At 43.4% G+C, this 14,742-nt stretch overlaps 1 protein-coding gene across 1 annotated transcript in view; it reads right to left on the bottom strand.

Moving 5' to 3' along the window:
- Window positions 1-1,684: 1,684 nt before the first annotated feature.
- LOC139448237 (filamin-A-like) overlaps window positions 1,685-14,742 on the bottom strand; it is a 37,694-nt gene continuing 24,636 nt past the window's right edge. Inside the window, exons 12-21 of the mRNA XM_071229757.1 lie at window positions 14,144-14,287; window positions 13,147-13,275; window positions 11,657-11,803; window positions 10,850-10,951; window positions 9,523-9,708; window positions 7,576-7,680; window positions 7,140-7,316; window positions 6,787-6,936; window positions 6,175-6,342; window positions 1,685-5,560 (exon numbers count right to left, since the gene is read on the bottom strand). Coding sequence (XP_071085858.1) covers window positions 5,325-5,560; window positions 6,175-6,342; window positions 6,787-6,936; window positions 7,140-7,316; window positions 7,576-7,680; window positions 9,523-9,708; window positions 10,850-10,951; window positions 11,657-11,803; window positions 13,147-13,275; window positions 14,144-14,287 — 1,544 coding nt within the window. The 3' untranslated portion in view covers window positions 1,685-5,324. The remainder of the gene's footprint in view (window positions 5,561-6,174; window positions 6,343-6,786; window positions 6,937-7,139; window positions 7,317-7,575; window positions 7,681-9,522; window positions 9,709-10,849; window positions 10,952-11,656; window positions 11,804-13,146; window positions 13,276-14,143; window positions 14,288-14,742) is intronic.

The following is a 14,742-nucleotide window of genomic DNA, read 5'->3' on the forward strand; positions in this document are numbered from 1 at the left end:
TACCTGGATTCACTGAGTGTTATTTAATGTGTAGAAGGTTTCACAGAGCATTGATTCTCGAACACTGAAAATTAAAGCGTTTTGGTACTGACACAATTATTCATATCGATACAGAAGCCATCCTCCTTTAGTCATACGATATGATGAAATAGTACTTCAGAAACAAAGTAGTAGAGAAGTAGATGGCCGTATCTGAAACTATCATTAGTCGTTAGACCCCCGCATTCACCTGATTGTGTAACTTGACACACGCTGTCCAGTTGGTGATTGAGTGCACGTCTTATCAGGTGGAAGAAATGACTGATAATTCCATACCTTTTTGTTAAACGTCAAGGTTTATTTGATTTCTTTAGCGACGTCGGAGATGTTGATTATTTTATGTCTAACCTGAGTGTCGGTCTCGGCATGAATAATCTCGATTTATAAAAAGGTATGGAGTATTGGATGTAATATAATAGTATGCATGGTATAAGGTTCATGAATAAATTTACCCATTTAGTTTCTTTGAATTTCTTTATGAATACCGCAAACACATAACACATAGAATTCCAGTTTCAGTGTAGGAATGGCCCCTGTTTGGGATAATCGATAGCTGGTTTCTGGTCTTCTCCCTCGCATGGGCGTGGTCTAGGTTTCGCAACTTCTTCTTGGGTGGCGTCAAACTGACTGGATTGTGATCGCTGTACTATCCTGCTCAACTTGCAGTATCTCAATGAATATGTGCATGCCACCCCTCGAGATGATTTGGTGGCGTCGACCCACTGCTCAGGGATATATTTTGTGCTTCATGACAAAGTCTTTTGAGTAAATGATGGTCGGCTACCCTCCAATGAATGGACGTTCGACGTCCGGTCTTAATCATGAACTTGTATTCGGAACAAAAAACATGTGTTTAAGAATAGAGAATAAACTGTACACCAACCTGCGCATCTGCAAAGTCGGTATGTTGACTTTACTTTACCTTTGGTGTCTTCCATGCAGACACTTGTACTTACATCAGGTTTGTAGAATGTTCCACTTACAAAGTAACATTTTGCAATGAATATAGATGAGTTCTGACATACAGCATCTTACTGCCACTAAACAATTTCAGATTAGCTTCCACGTATCAAATTCCAAGGTTCTACCGGTGTATCTACAGAACATGTAGAAGTTGCAATCATTTCCCAGGAACCGGATGAATATATTATGTGGATTTCGCTCAAGGCTGAAGGCTGTAGTACATATTAGACATGGCGGCGTTATTGCACAGATGTTGTAATCATTGTTCTGTCTATCACGGATCAGCCGGGAAATGCATATTCGACAGGGTGCAAAGAACGTTGGTGCAAGAATTGAATAATGGACGTGTAATATCCATGTTTTATATTATGGCATAATCGTTTACTTGATGCATTAATTCATTCATCAACTTCATCGTTAACTATAATGATCACGGGGAAGGACGACGTCGTTTAACGTCCTTCATTCATTGATGCACAACTTGAAAAGAAGAATGAATGACGTCAGGGAATGACGTTGCGTTACAGTCGGGTCGTTTCTTGAAGTCTTCCTCCTGGTGTTTCACAACCAAATACACATGGTAATTGATGACTGGTTGGTGACCCAGATATTTACTGAAATGTACCTTTCCGTCGATTTATGTTTTAACGAACATGTAACTTCACATGTAACAATGTAACTCATGATCACTTTATTCTGATAATTGCATGTAACAAGGATTTCTACAACAGGTCATATTGGTTTTAACATTATTATGCAACATTTTAATACAATGTATGTGAACAATATTTTTGTCATGAAACATTATGAAACAAGGTTGTTGTTTGTTGTTTATTATGCTTATTATAACAACTGTATAACAACATGATCCTACACGCACTGATTAAATAACCAGACAGTTGGCCTGTGATGGTATTTCCACATTCACCGAAGGGACTGGTCCCTGCCTAATGAAGGAAACCTTTGAATACACCTTGAACCTCAGGAACCAACAATGTAAATTATTGATGCGGGGGCTGATACGGAATAGGTTTATATCGGCGCTTTAAGACATCTATGCCATATTTCTTGAATCAATTATTCTTTAAAACAAATTCCATCCCGAATATCCAACAGTCGGTCTTTGAACGCAAGTGTTTCCCTTCTGAATATTGTAATATACACGAATTTAGATTATGTATACTCTGGTATACAGTTTATTCTGTGTCGCCATGAATGTGAATGTGTCTGTACCCATGTTCGATCAGGGGTTAGATCATACGTCGCAATTAGCGTATGGAAAAATGGGAAATTGAAAAAAAGATTAGGAAATCTTTAACTACCAGGATGACCTACATTACTAATGCTCTTCCTCGAGACAAAACAAGCGTTCTTTAACTACGTAACTACTTGAAAGGGTTGCCAGGTTACCCCATCGCGTTGCCCCGCTACATAGTAACAGCCACCTACCCATACCAAGTCTGGAAGCTGTCTACAATGGCCCTAGTATAGTGCTACACACCTGTCTGGCAACAGGAAGTATTCCGAGATTCACCAAGCAGACACCTATGTCATAATAACATCAGCTAACCATCTCAGGATTAAATTTCAATATTCGGTTGATAAATAGCATAAATGGTCCTTGAGGATTGAGAGACTACATATGAGATGAAGTCTTTGATGGTCATTTAGAAGTTGGGAGAACATGAATACATGCAACTTTTTATGGATAGCAACTTCTTATATTCTTTGTATGACGTTTCAGAGCTACTTCTTACTCCTTCATCAGGTGAATGCATATTTTGGATGAAGGAGCAAGAGGTAGCCCTGAAACGTCGTACAAAACACATAAGAAGTTACTATCCATAAAAAGGTGTCATGTATTCATGTTCTCACAACTTCTAAATGCCCATCAAACACTGCATTCACCTGATGAAGGAGCAAGGGGTAGCTCTGAAACGTCGTACAAAGAACAAATGAAGTAACTGTAGCTATCCATACAAAAGTGTCATGTATACATAAGAGATTGATATTCTAGAAATGCAATATCTGCATTAGCAGTGATTTCAGCCACACCACACAGGAGAGGATGTTACTATTTACTGGTGTTCACAGTGTATAATCAACAAGCTATCACAGATCAATCTTTGATGTGCCATCATATGGCGTGTTGGACACAGGCTGAGTACCAAGGGTATATGAGGACACTGCTACTGCTGATGACAGCATGTCAGGACGTATGTCGATCGGATGGACAATATGGCGGACGGACACGACGCAGTATAGGCTGCTACACTACATCATAATACACGCATCTGTTCCCATCAAGGCGAATGGTAAACGGGTAGTGGTCATGGCCTATGGCCCTTACAGCACCTAGGAAAAGCATACATGTTCCGTTTGATCGCTTATTGTCACTCTCAATGAGGAAATAGTACATCGGTTGGCTATATACTGACACAGAACGAACACATTGGCTATAAAATGAACTTCTAGCGTAAATAGACTCATACTATCTACAGTATTCAGCCACGTGATATTTATATCATGTGAATATATTGAGAGACAATGACGCAAATAGCTTTATCAATATGATTGCCATGGAAGCCAGATTGTACTAAGAATGGAGACGATTTTCAAACCAATGGATACTCGTCAATATTCAGTGGACGATATCTTCATACAGATCCAGGGTATCTATTATGTCGGGCTGATTATCACAGGTACACACATAGAAGACTTATTGCCTACGGGAGGCTTTCTCAATACGATGAATATGCAGAACCAACTATGTAATATAACTATTTAAAATAATTCGATTTTTGTCAAAAATGAGGGGGACACGTGCACATCCATAATGCAAGCCCCCTCCCTTACATATCTATAAATCAAAAATGTACATTTGCGACACATTATTGGCCCCGTAATCATCTTCTGTACCACACAGAACATCACACAAACATGCACACACACACACACGCACGCACGCACGCACGCACGCACGCACGCACGCACGCACGCACGCACACACACACACACACACCTCACTACTAGTAGCTTAACAGATACATGTGATCATACAGTTACACAGAGGGACAACCGACAGGACTCACAATGTACCAATGAAGCACTACACCTGCATTACGGAAAGCATCTTCTCGAGGCAAGGGAGTTAACTGACTGTGGAAGTCCAGATTCCACCATGGCTGAACTAGGCAAGACTTATTGAGTTACATTTTGGCTGAACTAAAGAGTTTATATATAGTCCAATCAAATGCGCGCAACAACATAACAACTGCCGTGCAGATTTCGGTCGACTATAGGATTTGCAGAGCACAAGTCCGTCGACTGACCATCGACAGATATATTCCAAATCTTTTTATGTTTTTTATCAAGGTGCCCAGGTTATTAGGTGCAATTCGCAAGATAGTTCCGTTTTATTACGATAAAGATCTTGATTATCGATCAGATTGTCTTGACAGGGCACCGCCATTTTGTTTGAAGCAAATGCAAGTGATATGAGAGGTGCAATCTGATTGGTCCATAGCGAGGACGTGGAAGGGATATAACTCGATTGCGATTGACCCCAGAAATTCCAGCCCAGTACGGCAAGGATGGACTTTTACAGTCAGTTACGTCCTTGGCCTCGAGAAGATGCAAAGTAAGGTGAAATCCAAACCCAGTACGTCGCCGGCCTGCTCAGTGGTATGCGGGATACCCCGACATTGTGGCGGATACACCATCATAATCATCATAGCACAAGTCTCACATTCACAACACCCTACATACTTTGTTCGTGTACGGCCCGCCGCTGGCTACGTTTCAGCAGTTCATTGAAGACATAAATAATACAATCAGGAGTGTAATATATGGACATTGATAAATGGACATCACGTGATCACATGGAAATTGCACTTGGTTAAACTGGATGGATATGATGTAACAAGCACCATCTGCAACACAGAAGATGGCGTGGAGATGATTGTTTTGTGAAGATAATTGATTCCACGGAACCCGGTTTATCCAGACACTCTTAATGTTTAACTTGGACATTACAAAATCGGATACAGCGAAAGTAGGATATTGATAAAGTTAACCCGACATGTGATCAACGGTGATTAAAGCTACTGTGAAAATCGCTTTAGATGCAATAGCTTCTAGAAAGCAATAGATAAATTGCGCATCATTTGCGCATCATTTGGTATATGTTAAAGACACTAACTACTTGGTCACGTGACACTGATAACATCTGTCTTGGCTACGTCCTGTTCGTGTGGAATTCCTGTGAACAATATGTGGACAAGGATGGACAGTTTGGCAGGAAGTCCAGTTTGGGGCCGAATTCATATTTCCTCCCGCCACTGATGATCCTCATTTTCCAAATCTCTGCCTCGTTGCTGCAAGAAGTCTCGGAAAGAATCTTGTGACTCAAATATGTTGACCTCGAATGGACTTCCGGGAACATGTTCACCCGACCAGCGGACACTGATGATATATTGACCTTGTTCTGTTGGGTCATACCGACACAGAATGTTCCGGTCACTCTGACCTTCCCGCCTCATGTCGACCTTGAAACCTCCTGCAATGGAGACAAGAGTGAGTGAGTGAGTATGGTTTTTACGCCGCCTTTAGCAATATTCCAGCAATATCGCGTCGCGGGAAACCAGAGATGAGTACCGCTTTAACCACTAGGCTAACCGCTCGTCCCCAATGATGACAAATATATATATATTCTACTGTCTCTACAAAAATAACAGAATGTTTTAATCTCACATGAGCCTTAATTTATCACATCGGATCACCTTAACGCCCGAAGCGACTAAGGTAAATATGATCCATCTGTCCGTGCTGTTCGTTAGCTGTTTGCAGTTACTTGTTTACTACATCAAATACGACCCGCGAAGATCCGGGTTAGAACAAGTCTTCAACAACCCATGCCTAAAGTAAAAGGCGACTATATTTGTCGTAAGAGGTGACTAACGGGATCGGGTGGTAAGGCTCGCTGACTTGGTTGATGCATGTCATCGAATCCCAGTTGCGTGGATCGATGCTCATCTAGTCAATCACTGGATTGTCTGGTCCAAACTCGATTGTATGCAAACCGCCGACATATATTACTGAAATGTTGCTGAGAGCGGCGTTATATAAGAACAAACAAACATTAAATACACCTAAACACAAGAAAGAGTTTACCTTTCGGGCCTTTGATCTTGACAGCCAGCTGCCCGGCCCCCGCCCCGTGGGTGTCCACCAGGAATTTGCTCTCGTATATCTGTATTAAGCCATCGTCCAGCCCGGGCCCGAAGACCTTCACCTTGGACGGGTCCGGGGGCTCCCCAACACGGAGCACAAACGGACTACCTACAAGTGTTGAATGGCTTCAGTGGTGGTTCTCTTCGTTTATGTTTTTTTTATGGATTGTTCGGTCATCATATTCAACGCTCCAGATAACTTTTGAGCAATAGAGTTCTTACTCGAAGGTTCCTGTTTTAATTGGGTTATTACATTTTTCATTGGTTAACCAATATTTTTTCACTCATGAATTCATCACGCTATTTGTTTTTCCTTAAATTGAGTAAACATTTTGAGATTTCGAAACAAATTAAACAATGTTTTAGCTCCGTTGTACGCATGCCGAAAAGGCTTCATTTGGTATTTACGCGTGCTGTTTTAATAATTTGAGTTTTTTAGTTAATGCATGAGTTTCTGTACCCAAGTGAATTGAAAGTAATTGGGGTTTGAATATGTTTTTGGGTATTTTACGCAAATACGTAACTCTGCAGTCTGTAATTCCGCCACACCCACCTGGCACTGTCTCCCCGTCATAGCGGATCTGAAGCAGATGTTTCTCGGCGTCGACAGGTGTCACCCTCACTGTAGACAGTCCTCCGCCGTCGTCCTTGACGTCACAGTTCAAACCCGTGCGTACTCCCGTGCACGTTGCAGTTATCTCCCCTGTGGGTGACATGACACATTACATTCCAGACTGTTATACATCTCGAGTATATATAAATATGAGAAACTACCAGTATATCAGCTTCATCCTTTATGGATATATACTCACAAAAGCGGTTAAAAGCGGCGTAAAACCTAACTCACTCACTCACTGTAGAACCAGCTGAATATCACACAGCCGTATTACTGATGTCGTGACTTACCTGGACCTGCTTCCTTTGTGTTGACAAGAAACGTGAGTACTTGTCCCGCTATTCCCCCTCGCAGACCCTCCCCGGTCACCTTGACCTTGTTGACGTTTCCTTTCGGGGTCACTGTGATCTTGAACGGACATCCGGGCACTAGGTCATCTGACCAATACACGTAGAGCAGGAAACCACCTGGGAGAATAATGGCGACTGAAGTATCGTAACATCATCAACAAATGATGGAGAGAGTGTGTCACATTGAATTTATACATTAAAAGCTCACAGAACACATACGTACGTTATTATTTATATTTAAATTATTATTCCACTATAACAATGTAACCTCTAAGGATCCAAAGAAACCATTTTGTATTTTACTCTTCTGATTAACTAAGGAAAACAGGTAACTGAAACTAAGGACGCACGTTTGTTGTTCCTGATATCACTTTACCTGGGAGTGGCGATGTGTAGGTACATCTGTACCGGTCGTACTTGATGGGTTTCATCTCCACCTCCAGGTTGTCGCGGACACCCTGCATCCGTACCCTGCACACACCTGCAACACACACGTGTCATGTACCATACACCTGCAACACACACGTGTCATGTACCACACACCTGCAACACACACGTGTCATGTACCACACACCTGCAACACACACGTGTCATGTACCACATACCTGCCACACACCCACGTGTCATGTACCACACACCTGCAACACACACGTGTCATGTACCACACACCTGCCACACACAAACGTGTCATGAACCACACACCTGCAACACACACGTGTCATGTACCACACACCTGCAACACACACGTGTCATGTACCACACACCTGCAACACCCACGTGTCATGTACCGCACACCTGCAACACCCACGTGTCATGTACCACACACCTGCAACACACACGTGTCATGTACCACACACCTGCAACACACACGTGTCATGTACCATACATCTGCAACACACACGTGTCATGTACCGTAAACCTGCAACACCCACGTATCACGTACCACACACCTGCAACACACATGTGTCATGTACCGTAAACCTGCAACACACACACTTCATGTACCACACACCTGCAACACACACGTGTCATGTACCGTAAACCTGCAACACACACACTTCATGTACCACACACCTGCAACACACACGTGTCATGTACCGTAAACCTGCAGCACACACACTTCATGTACCACATACCTGCAACACCCACGTGTCATGTACCACACACCTGCAACACACACGTGTCATGTAACACACACCTGCAGCACATACGTGTCATGTAACACACACCTGCAGCACACACACTTCATGTACCACACACCTGCAACACACACGTGTCATGTACCACACACCTGCAACACACACGTGTCATGTACCGTAAACCTGCAACACACACGTGTCATGTACCACACACCTGCAACACACACGTGTCATGTACCGTAAACCTGCAACACACACGTGTCATGTACCACACACCTGCCACACACACGTGTCATGTAACACACACCTGCAACACCCACGTGTCATGTACCACAAACCTGCAACACACACGTGTCATGTACCACACACCTGCAACACACACGTGTCATGTACCACACACCTGCAACACCCACGTGTCATGTACCACACACCTGCCACACTTACACGTGTCATGTACCACACACCTGCCACACACACACGTGTCATGTAACACACACCTGCAACACCCACGTGTCATGTACCACAAACCTGCAACACACACGTGTCATGTACCACACACCTGCAACACACACGTGTCATGTACCACACACCTGCAACACACACGTGTCATGTACCACACACCTGCCACACTTACACGTGTCATGTAACACACAACTGCCACACACCCACGTGTCATGTACCACACACCTGCAACACCCACTTGTCATGTACCACACATCTGCAACACCCACGTGTCATGTACCACACACCTGCAACACACACGTGTCATGTACCACAAACCTGCAACACCCACTTGTCATGTAACACACACCTGCAACACACACGTGTCATGTACCACACACCTGCAACACACACGTGTCAAGTAACACACACCTGCAACACAAACGTGTCATGTACCAAACACCTGCAAAACACACGTGTCATGTAAAAAACACCTGCAACACACGTGTGTCATTTACAACACACCTGCAACGCGCACCCGTGTCATGTACCACAAACACCCATAACAACATATGCAGGTGTCATATGTCACACACCTCGAAGCTAAAGAATGCTCGAAATGAGACATGAGTTCCATTCAAATACCACTACTGGCACAATGTCACCCCTGTAGCTGCAGGTATATATAGTAGAGATTATCATAACACTCAGCGATGTAATTGTGGTAACCGAGTGACACTGACCAGGTCCCGCCTTCTTCCCATCCACGACGAACTCCGCAGGTACAGTGGCCCTCGCCGACTCCGCCCCGTGCCCCACAATGTTCACCTTGGTCACGTCGACCGGCAGGGTGGGCCCAGGGCAGTAGGCCAGCAGGGGAGACCACTCCAGCGGCGCGTCAGACCAGTAGATGTTGATGTAGTGGTCACCTTACAACAATGAAACAATGTGTGTTAGAACAACACAGAGTATATTACCCCAGTGCTGTGTCTTGAAGTGGGATGTTTGGTTGATATATTGTCAATCTCATTCAAATCAGATCTTAGATCTGGCTACCGCTAAACAAAGATCTGAGGACATCCCACTAGGGGTCACGTCAGAACGACCTTTCATCCGACCAATCAGAGCGTCGCTTACCAGATCATGAAAGTGACAGTCGGAATGTGATTTCTAAACACGGGGTACTCCGAACGATAGTTACGGGCTTAACTGAATCCATACAATCTGGACCATCTATTAGCCATACCAGAATGTCTTTTGTTCAGGTTTCGTATTTGTAATCGAGAATTTGTCAAAATATGTTTCGAAGCGAAGTCGCCAATTTGAAATGAGTGCCGTAAAGCACGAGAAAGCTGCCTTCTGATTGGCTGATGTCAACTTCTTGTCAGTCATTCGGTTGGTCGGTCAAAGTTCGCGCAAGGTCGGTCTGACGTGATGCGTAATGGGATGTCCTCAGATCTGTGTTTAGTGGCAGCGAGAATTAAGATTTGATTTGAATGAGATTGACAATATATTGTATTAAGATGGAACATAGCTTGTGTATACAGTTGTTCACAATAATGATGATGATGATGATGATGATGATGATAATAATAACTGTCATGAGACACTTTAGACGATAATAAAAAGGTTTGTAAAACACATTATGGGATCCAATGCCAGATTCGGCTTGATGACGACGATTGGTGTGACATTACCCCTGCTTGTGTGTTCACGTGTTTCACGTATATAACTGCTTGTTGTTACCCTGCCTTGTGCTCTGCATACAGGAGAATATAAAAGGACTGGTCGGATCAGAGTCAGTGTACTGTGTCCGAGTGGGGTATTCATGTTAAACTGGGGCATGGTGTCTCAGTGGACTGGCACTATAGTTCGGCATTAGTCCGAACTAACTAGCAGAAGCAGACACGCACGCACGCACGCACGCACGCACGCATGCACGCACGCACGCACGCACGCACGCACGCACGATGCAGCTCAGTGGAGGAAACACATCTGACTCTCTCAACCACCCTACTTATTGCATATATGAAAATATTTTACCCCTGTAAAGATCCAGACAAGACCTACCTTCATGTTTCGCTGTAAAGGATATGGTTGACTCTTCCTGTTTCTGATTCACGTGAACTGGTATCTTCCCCACGGGTCCGAGGATCTCACACGTCATACGTCCTGTACAGAGGTACCCGGTAGAATATACAAGTTATACTCTCTTTACAGGGGTACCCGGTAGAATAAACACGTTATACTCTCTTTACAGGGGTACCCGGTAGCATAAACACGTTATACTCTCTTTACAGGGGTACCAGGTAGAATAAACACGTTATACTCTCTTTACAGGGGTACCCGGTAGGATAAACACGTTAAACTCTCTTTACAGGGGTACCCGGTAGAATAAACACGTTATACTCTCTTTACAGGGGTACCCGGTAGGATAAACACGTTAAACTCTCTTTACAGAGGTACCCGGCAGGATAAACACGTTAAACTCTCTTTAGAGAGGTACCCGGTAGGATAAACACGTTAAACTCTCTTTACAGGGATACCTGGCAGGATAAGCACATGTGCTCAGCTACTGAAACGTTTAATTCACTTTATTTTGACAAAACAAAAACACCATCGATGAATAGCTATTTACAATACAATTAAGGAGAAATGAAAAAAGGCATTCAGCAAGAAGGCATTGTTTAAAGATAACAAGTATACAACTTAACACTGCTCCAGCATAATCAGTGTCAAAGTTCATGACCCTGACCATCCTTAACCCAAGAGACACTGCATACATATTAGGTAACTCATGCCAGTTCATTTTATCTATCACGCAAGAACATATTGTGCTTGAATAAAGATAACGGGTGGCAATTAAACAGATTTTACCTGGTCCTGCATTACTTGTGTCGAAGTCCAAGGTCGTGACCCTGTTGAATTCAAGGGCAATACGGTCCTGTTCGTCCTTGCGGTCCTCAAGGTCATCCAGCAAGGTCACGCCAGAGCGGTCAGTGAATCCAGGAAAGAACGGGCTACCTTGAAACAGATCCATTCGCGTTCGCAGGTTACCTTGCTGTATATTGTTCATTGTACAAGAAGTAGTGGGGTAGCCTAGAGTTTAAAGCGTTCCCTCGTCACGCCGAAGGCCCGGTTCGATTCCACAAATGGGTACAATGTGTGAAGCCCATTTCTGGTGCCTCCCGTCGTGGTATTGCTGGAGTATTGCTTTATCACTTTAACAGATTAAAGGCAGGACACACGACGCAGATAACACTCGACCATGCCGTTATCGGTACTTTCTGATTTGTGGTTTGTGTTGAAGAAAGCCGAATGGGACACAGTGTCAACCAACAAGCGCTGCAGAAGTTCGCCGAGACCTTGACGAGATTAGGGTGACCCACATACCTCAGGATAAGATCAACGTTCAGATCTCCCATTAATCTTACGACTAAAACCTCTTGATATTATATAATGTTAACAACACATAGCAATACACAGAGATGCTTGTAGGAGCATGTGTATTGTACTCATTTCACGACATGAGTATCATAATTCTTGTATTTACCGAGCGAGGTTTTTTACGTTATTTTCATTTATGTCTTAATCGTTTTCAGCTCCCCTTAAGAGAAGAAATCACGAACGCCGTCTTAAGGGCATTCACACGGTACAACTAGTTGTATCCAATTTATTGCATGCAACATATTGCGTCGTCTGAACAGGCAAGTCTGGCCAATGTTTGACGAAGGAAGGTTTGCTATACGACATATGACCTGCTTTATTTTGTCGCGACATGTTGTACACACGCAGCCAATCAAAACGCGTATTAAAATTACGTGATATTTACACGTCAATATGGAAACAAAAATGGCGACTCCGATTCACGGTGATAGGTCCTGCTTTCGGTATCCTAGGTATCACCACTCCAAGAAAGGACGTACAACGTAGCTACGTAAAATAACACTGTAACAAATTATGTATTTTGATGGTCTAATTCTCCAGCTAGGTTTAACCTTTCATAGTGTCATCTGAAACGGCAGGCTGTGATTAGATAAGGTCCTTTACGTTTTCAAAACTTAAAAAAATCGAATGAAATCCTCAACTACGTCGTTTCTAGTAATGTCGCCCTGACAAATACACTAAACATTACACTAATATTTGAACAAGTGCACATACGATTTTTATTTACTCGGTAATTCCATAACGGTACAATTTGAAGTTCCTTGTTGAGAATGTAGCGAAGTGCAAGCGTCAGTGACGTCTTTTCCTACAGGCAACTATTCATTTGAAAGTTAAAGAGTATGTCAGCAATTTTACGTCAGTAGTTGAATGACATTTTATCACGTGCCGTGTAATGCCGTAAACCACGTGACGACGCTTACCGTTGACGTGTCTGTCGCCCCACATGACGTCAATCCTGTACGACCCTGCAAGGCGGGGGATGTAGCTGTACTCGGTGCCCTCCGAGGACAGGTTGTGCCGCTGATAGTCGATCTTAGTCCCGTTCTTAGCTGAAACAGAGGGACAAGACAAGATTACACAACTGACGGTGGACTACGGCTGTCATCACGACCGTTGCTCTAAAGGGATGAGGATGCTGGATGTCAGATGAAATGGGGTTTAACGTCACATCCAAGATTATTGCACTTATTTGACGACGTGCATGCACGTGTGTGTGTGTGTGTGTGGCTGCTTGTACTAGTCCTGACTGATGCCGATTTTATGGTGCTAGCCCACTAAGATACCATGCTGCAGTTTAACATGAATACCCCACTCAGACACAGTATACTGACTCCGAGCCGAGCAGTCCTTGTTTTGTCCCCTTAATGCCGAGCGCCAGACAGGGTAACAACAAGTACCATCTTTTAACGTCTTTCGGTATGACGCGGCCGGAAATCGAATCCCGGCCGAATAGAACTTCAGTGGTGGAACAATATTATAAACCATGGAGCTTGAGTAAGTTTCAATTTAAGTTTTAGAAAAATCATTCATCTTGTCGGGTGATATTTCGTAAACATTAATCAACATATGAAAAACAAATATCGATTTAATTTTGTTGTTGGCTGTTTCTAGAAGGGCCCTTAAAATCAGCTCCTCAACACCCTGAAAGACATGGAAAACGCTTTAGGACGCTGTAACCTGCAGGTTTTCAATGTTTACATTACAACACTGAAGGCGATGACCTCAACAGAGATTGATACGCCCTCCACTGTTAGCGATGGCTTCCTAGCAACGCGGTGATCAACGGCAGAAAAAAAAGATACTCTCTTGTAATCAATAAAAAAAACATTTATTGAAATATGGAATTTTTGAAAGCATGTTTTTGCAGCTTTGAGTCACTTTATTATTTACGAAAAGACAGGCAACACGGGTACGTACACTCAATGTGGACAGTGATGTCGACGCCGGCGCCAAGAGCGTTGACAACGAAGCGTGCCTCTTCCGCCTTCACACCCCCGGTGAGCCCGTCCCCCCTCACTGTGATGGAGCTGGGGTCGTATACCTCCATGTGGCAGGGTGACCCTAGGGGCAGGACACACATTCAGATCACTGCTACAACTATACGTGGTACCATGGACGATATATTCGTGTTAAATGAGCAAGAGAGTGATTTTTACGCCATTTGAGCAATATAGCACAATGTTATGTTGCATTGCGTACGAACGTTTTACATTGCACTCATGTGGGGAAACGAAATCAAATCACTTGTTTGTTTGTTGTAAAAGGCCACATTCAGCAGTATTCCAGCTATATGACGGCGGTATGTAAATAATCGAGTCTGGACCAGACAAGCCAGCGATTATTAATACGTTCAATGTACCAGGCCGGTCCAGGAAGTAACATCCAAGCAGATGTTGATGTGGACCATTTCTTACAAGCAGAGGTTGCTGTGGGCCATTTCTTACCCGGTATACCCAGAGAGGAAACGTGTTAGGGACATTATTATATATGTACATATATAAATTTATTCAAGAAAG

This window comes from Haliotis cracherodii, unplaced genomic scaffold (genome assembly GCF_022045235.1).
Source record: "Haliotis cracherodii isolate W230 unplaced genomic scaffold, xgHalCrac1.p SCAF_7, whole genome shotgun sequence".
In the NCBI taxonomy this organism is placed as follows: domain Eukaryota; kingdom Metazoa; phylum Mollusca; class Gastropoda; order Lepetellida; family Haliotidae; genus Haliotis; species Haliotis cracherodii.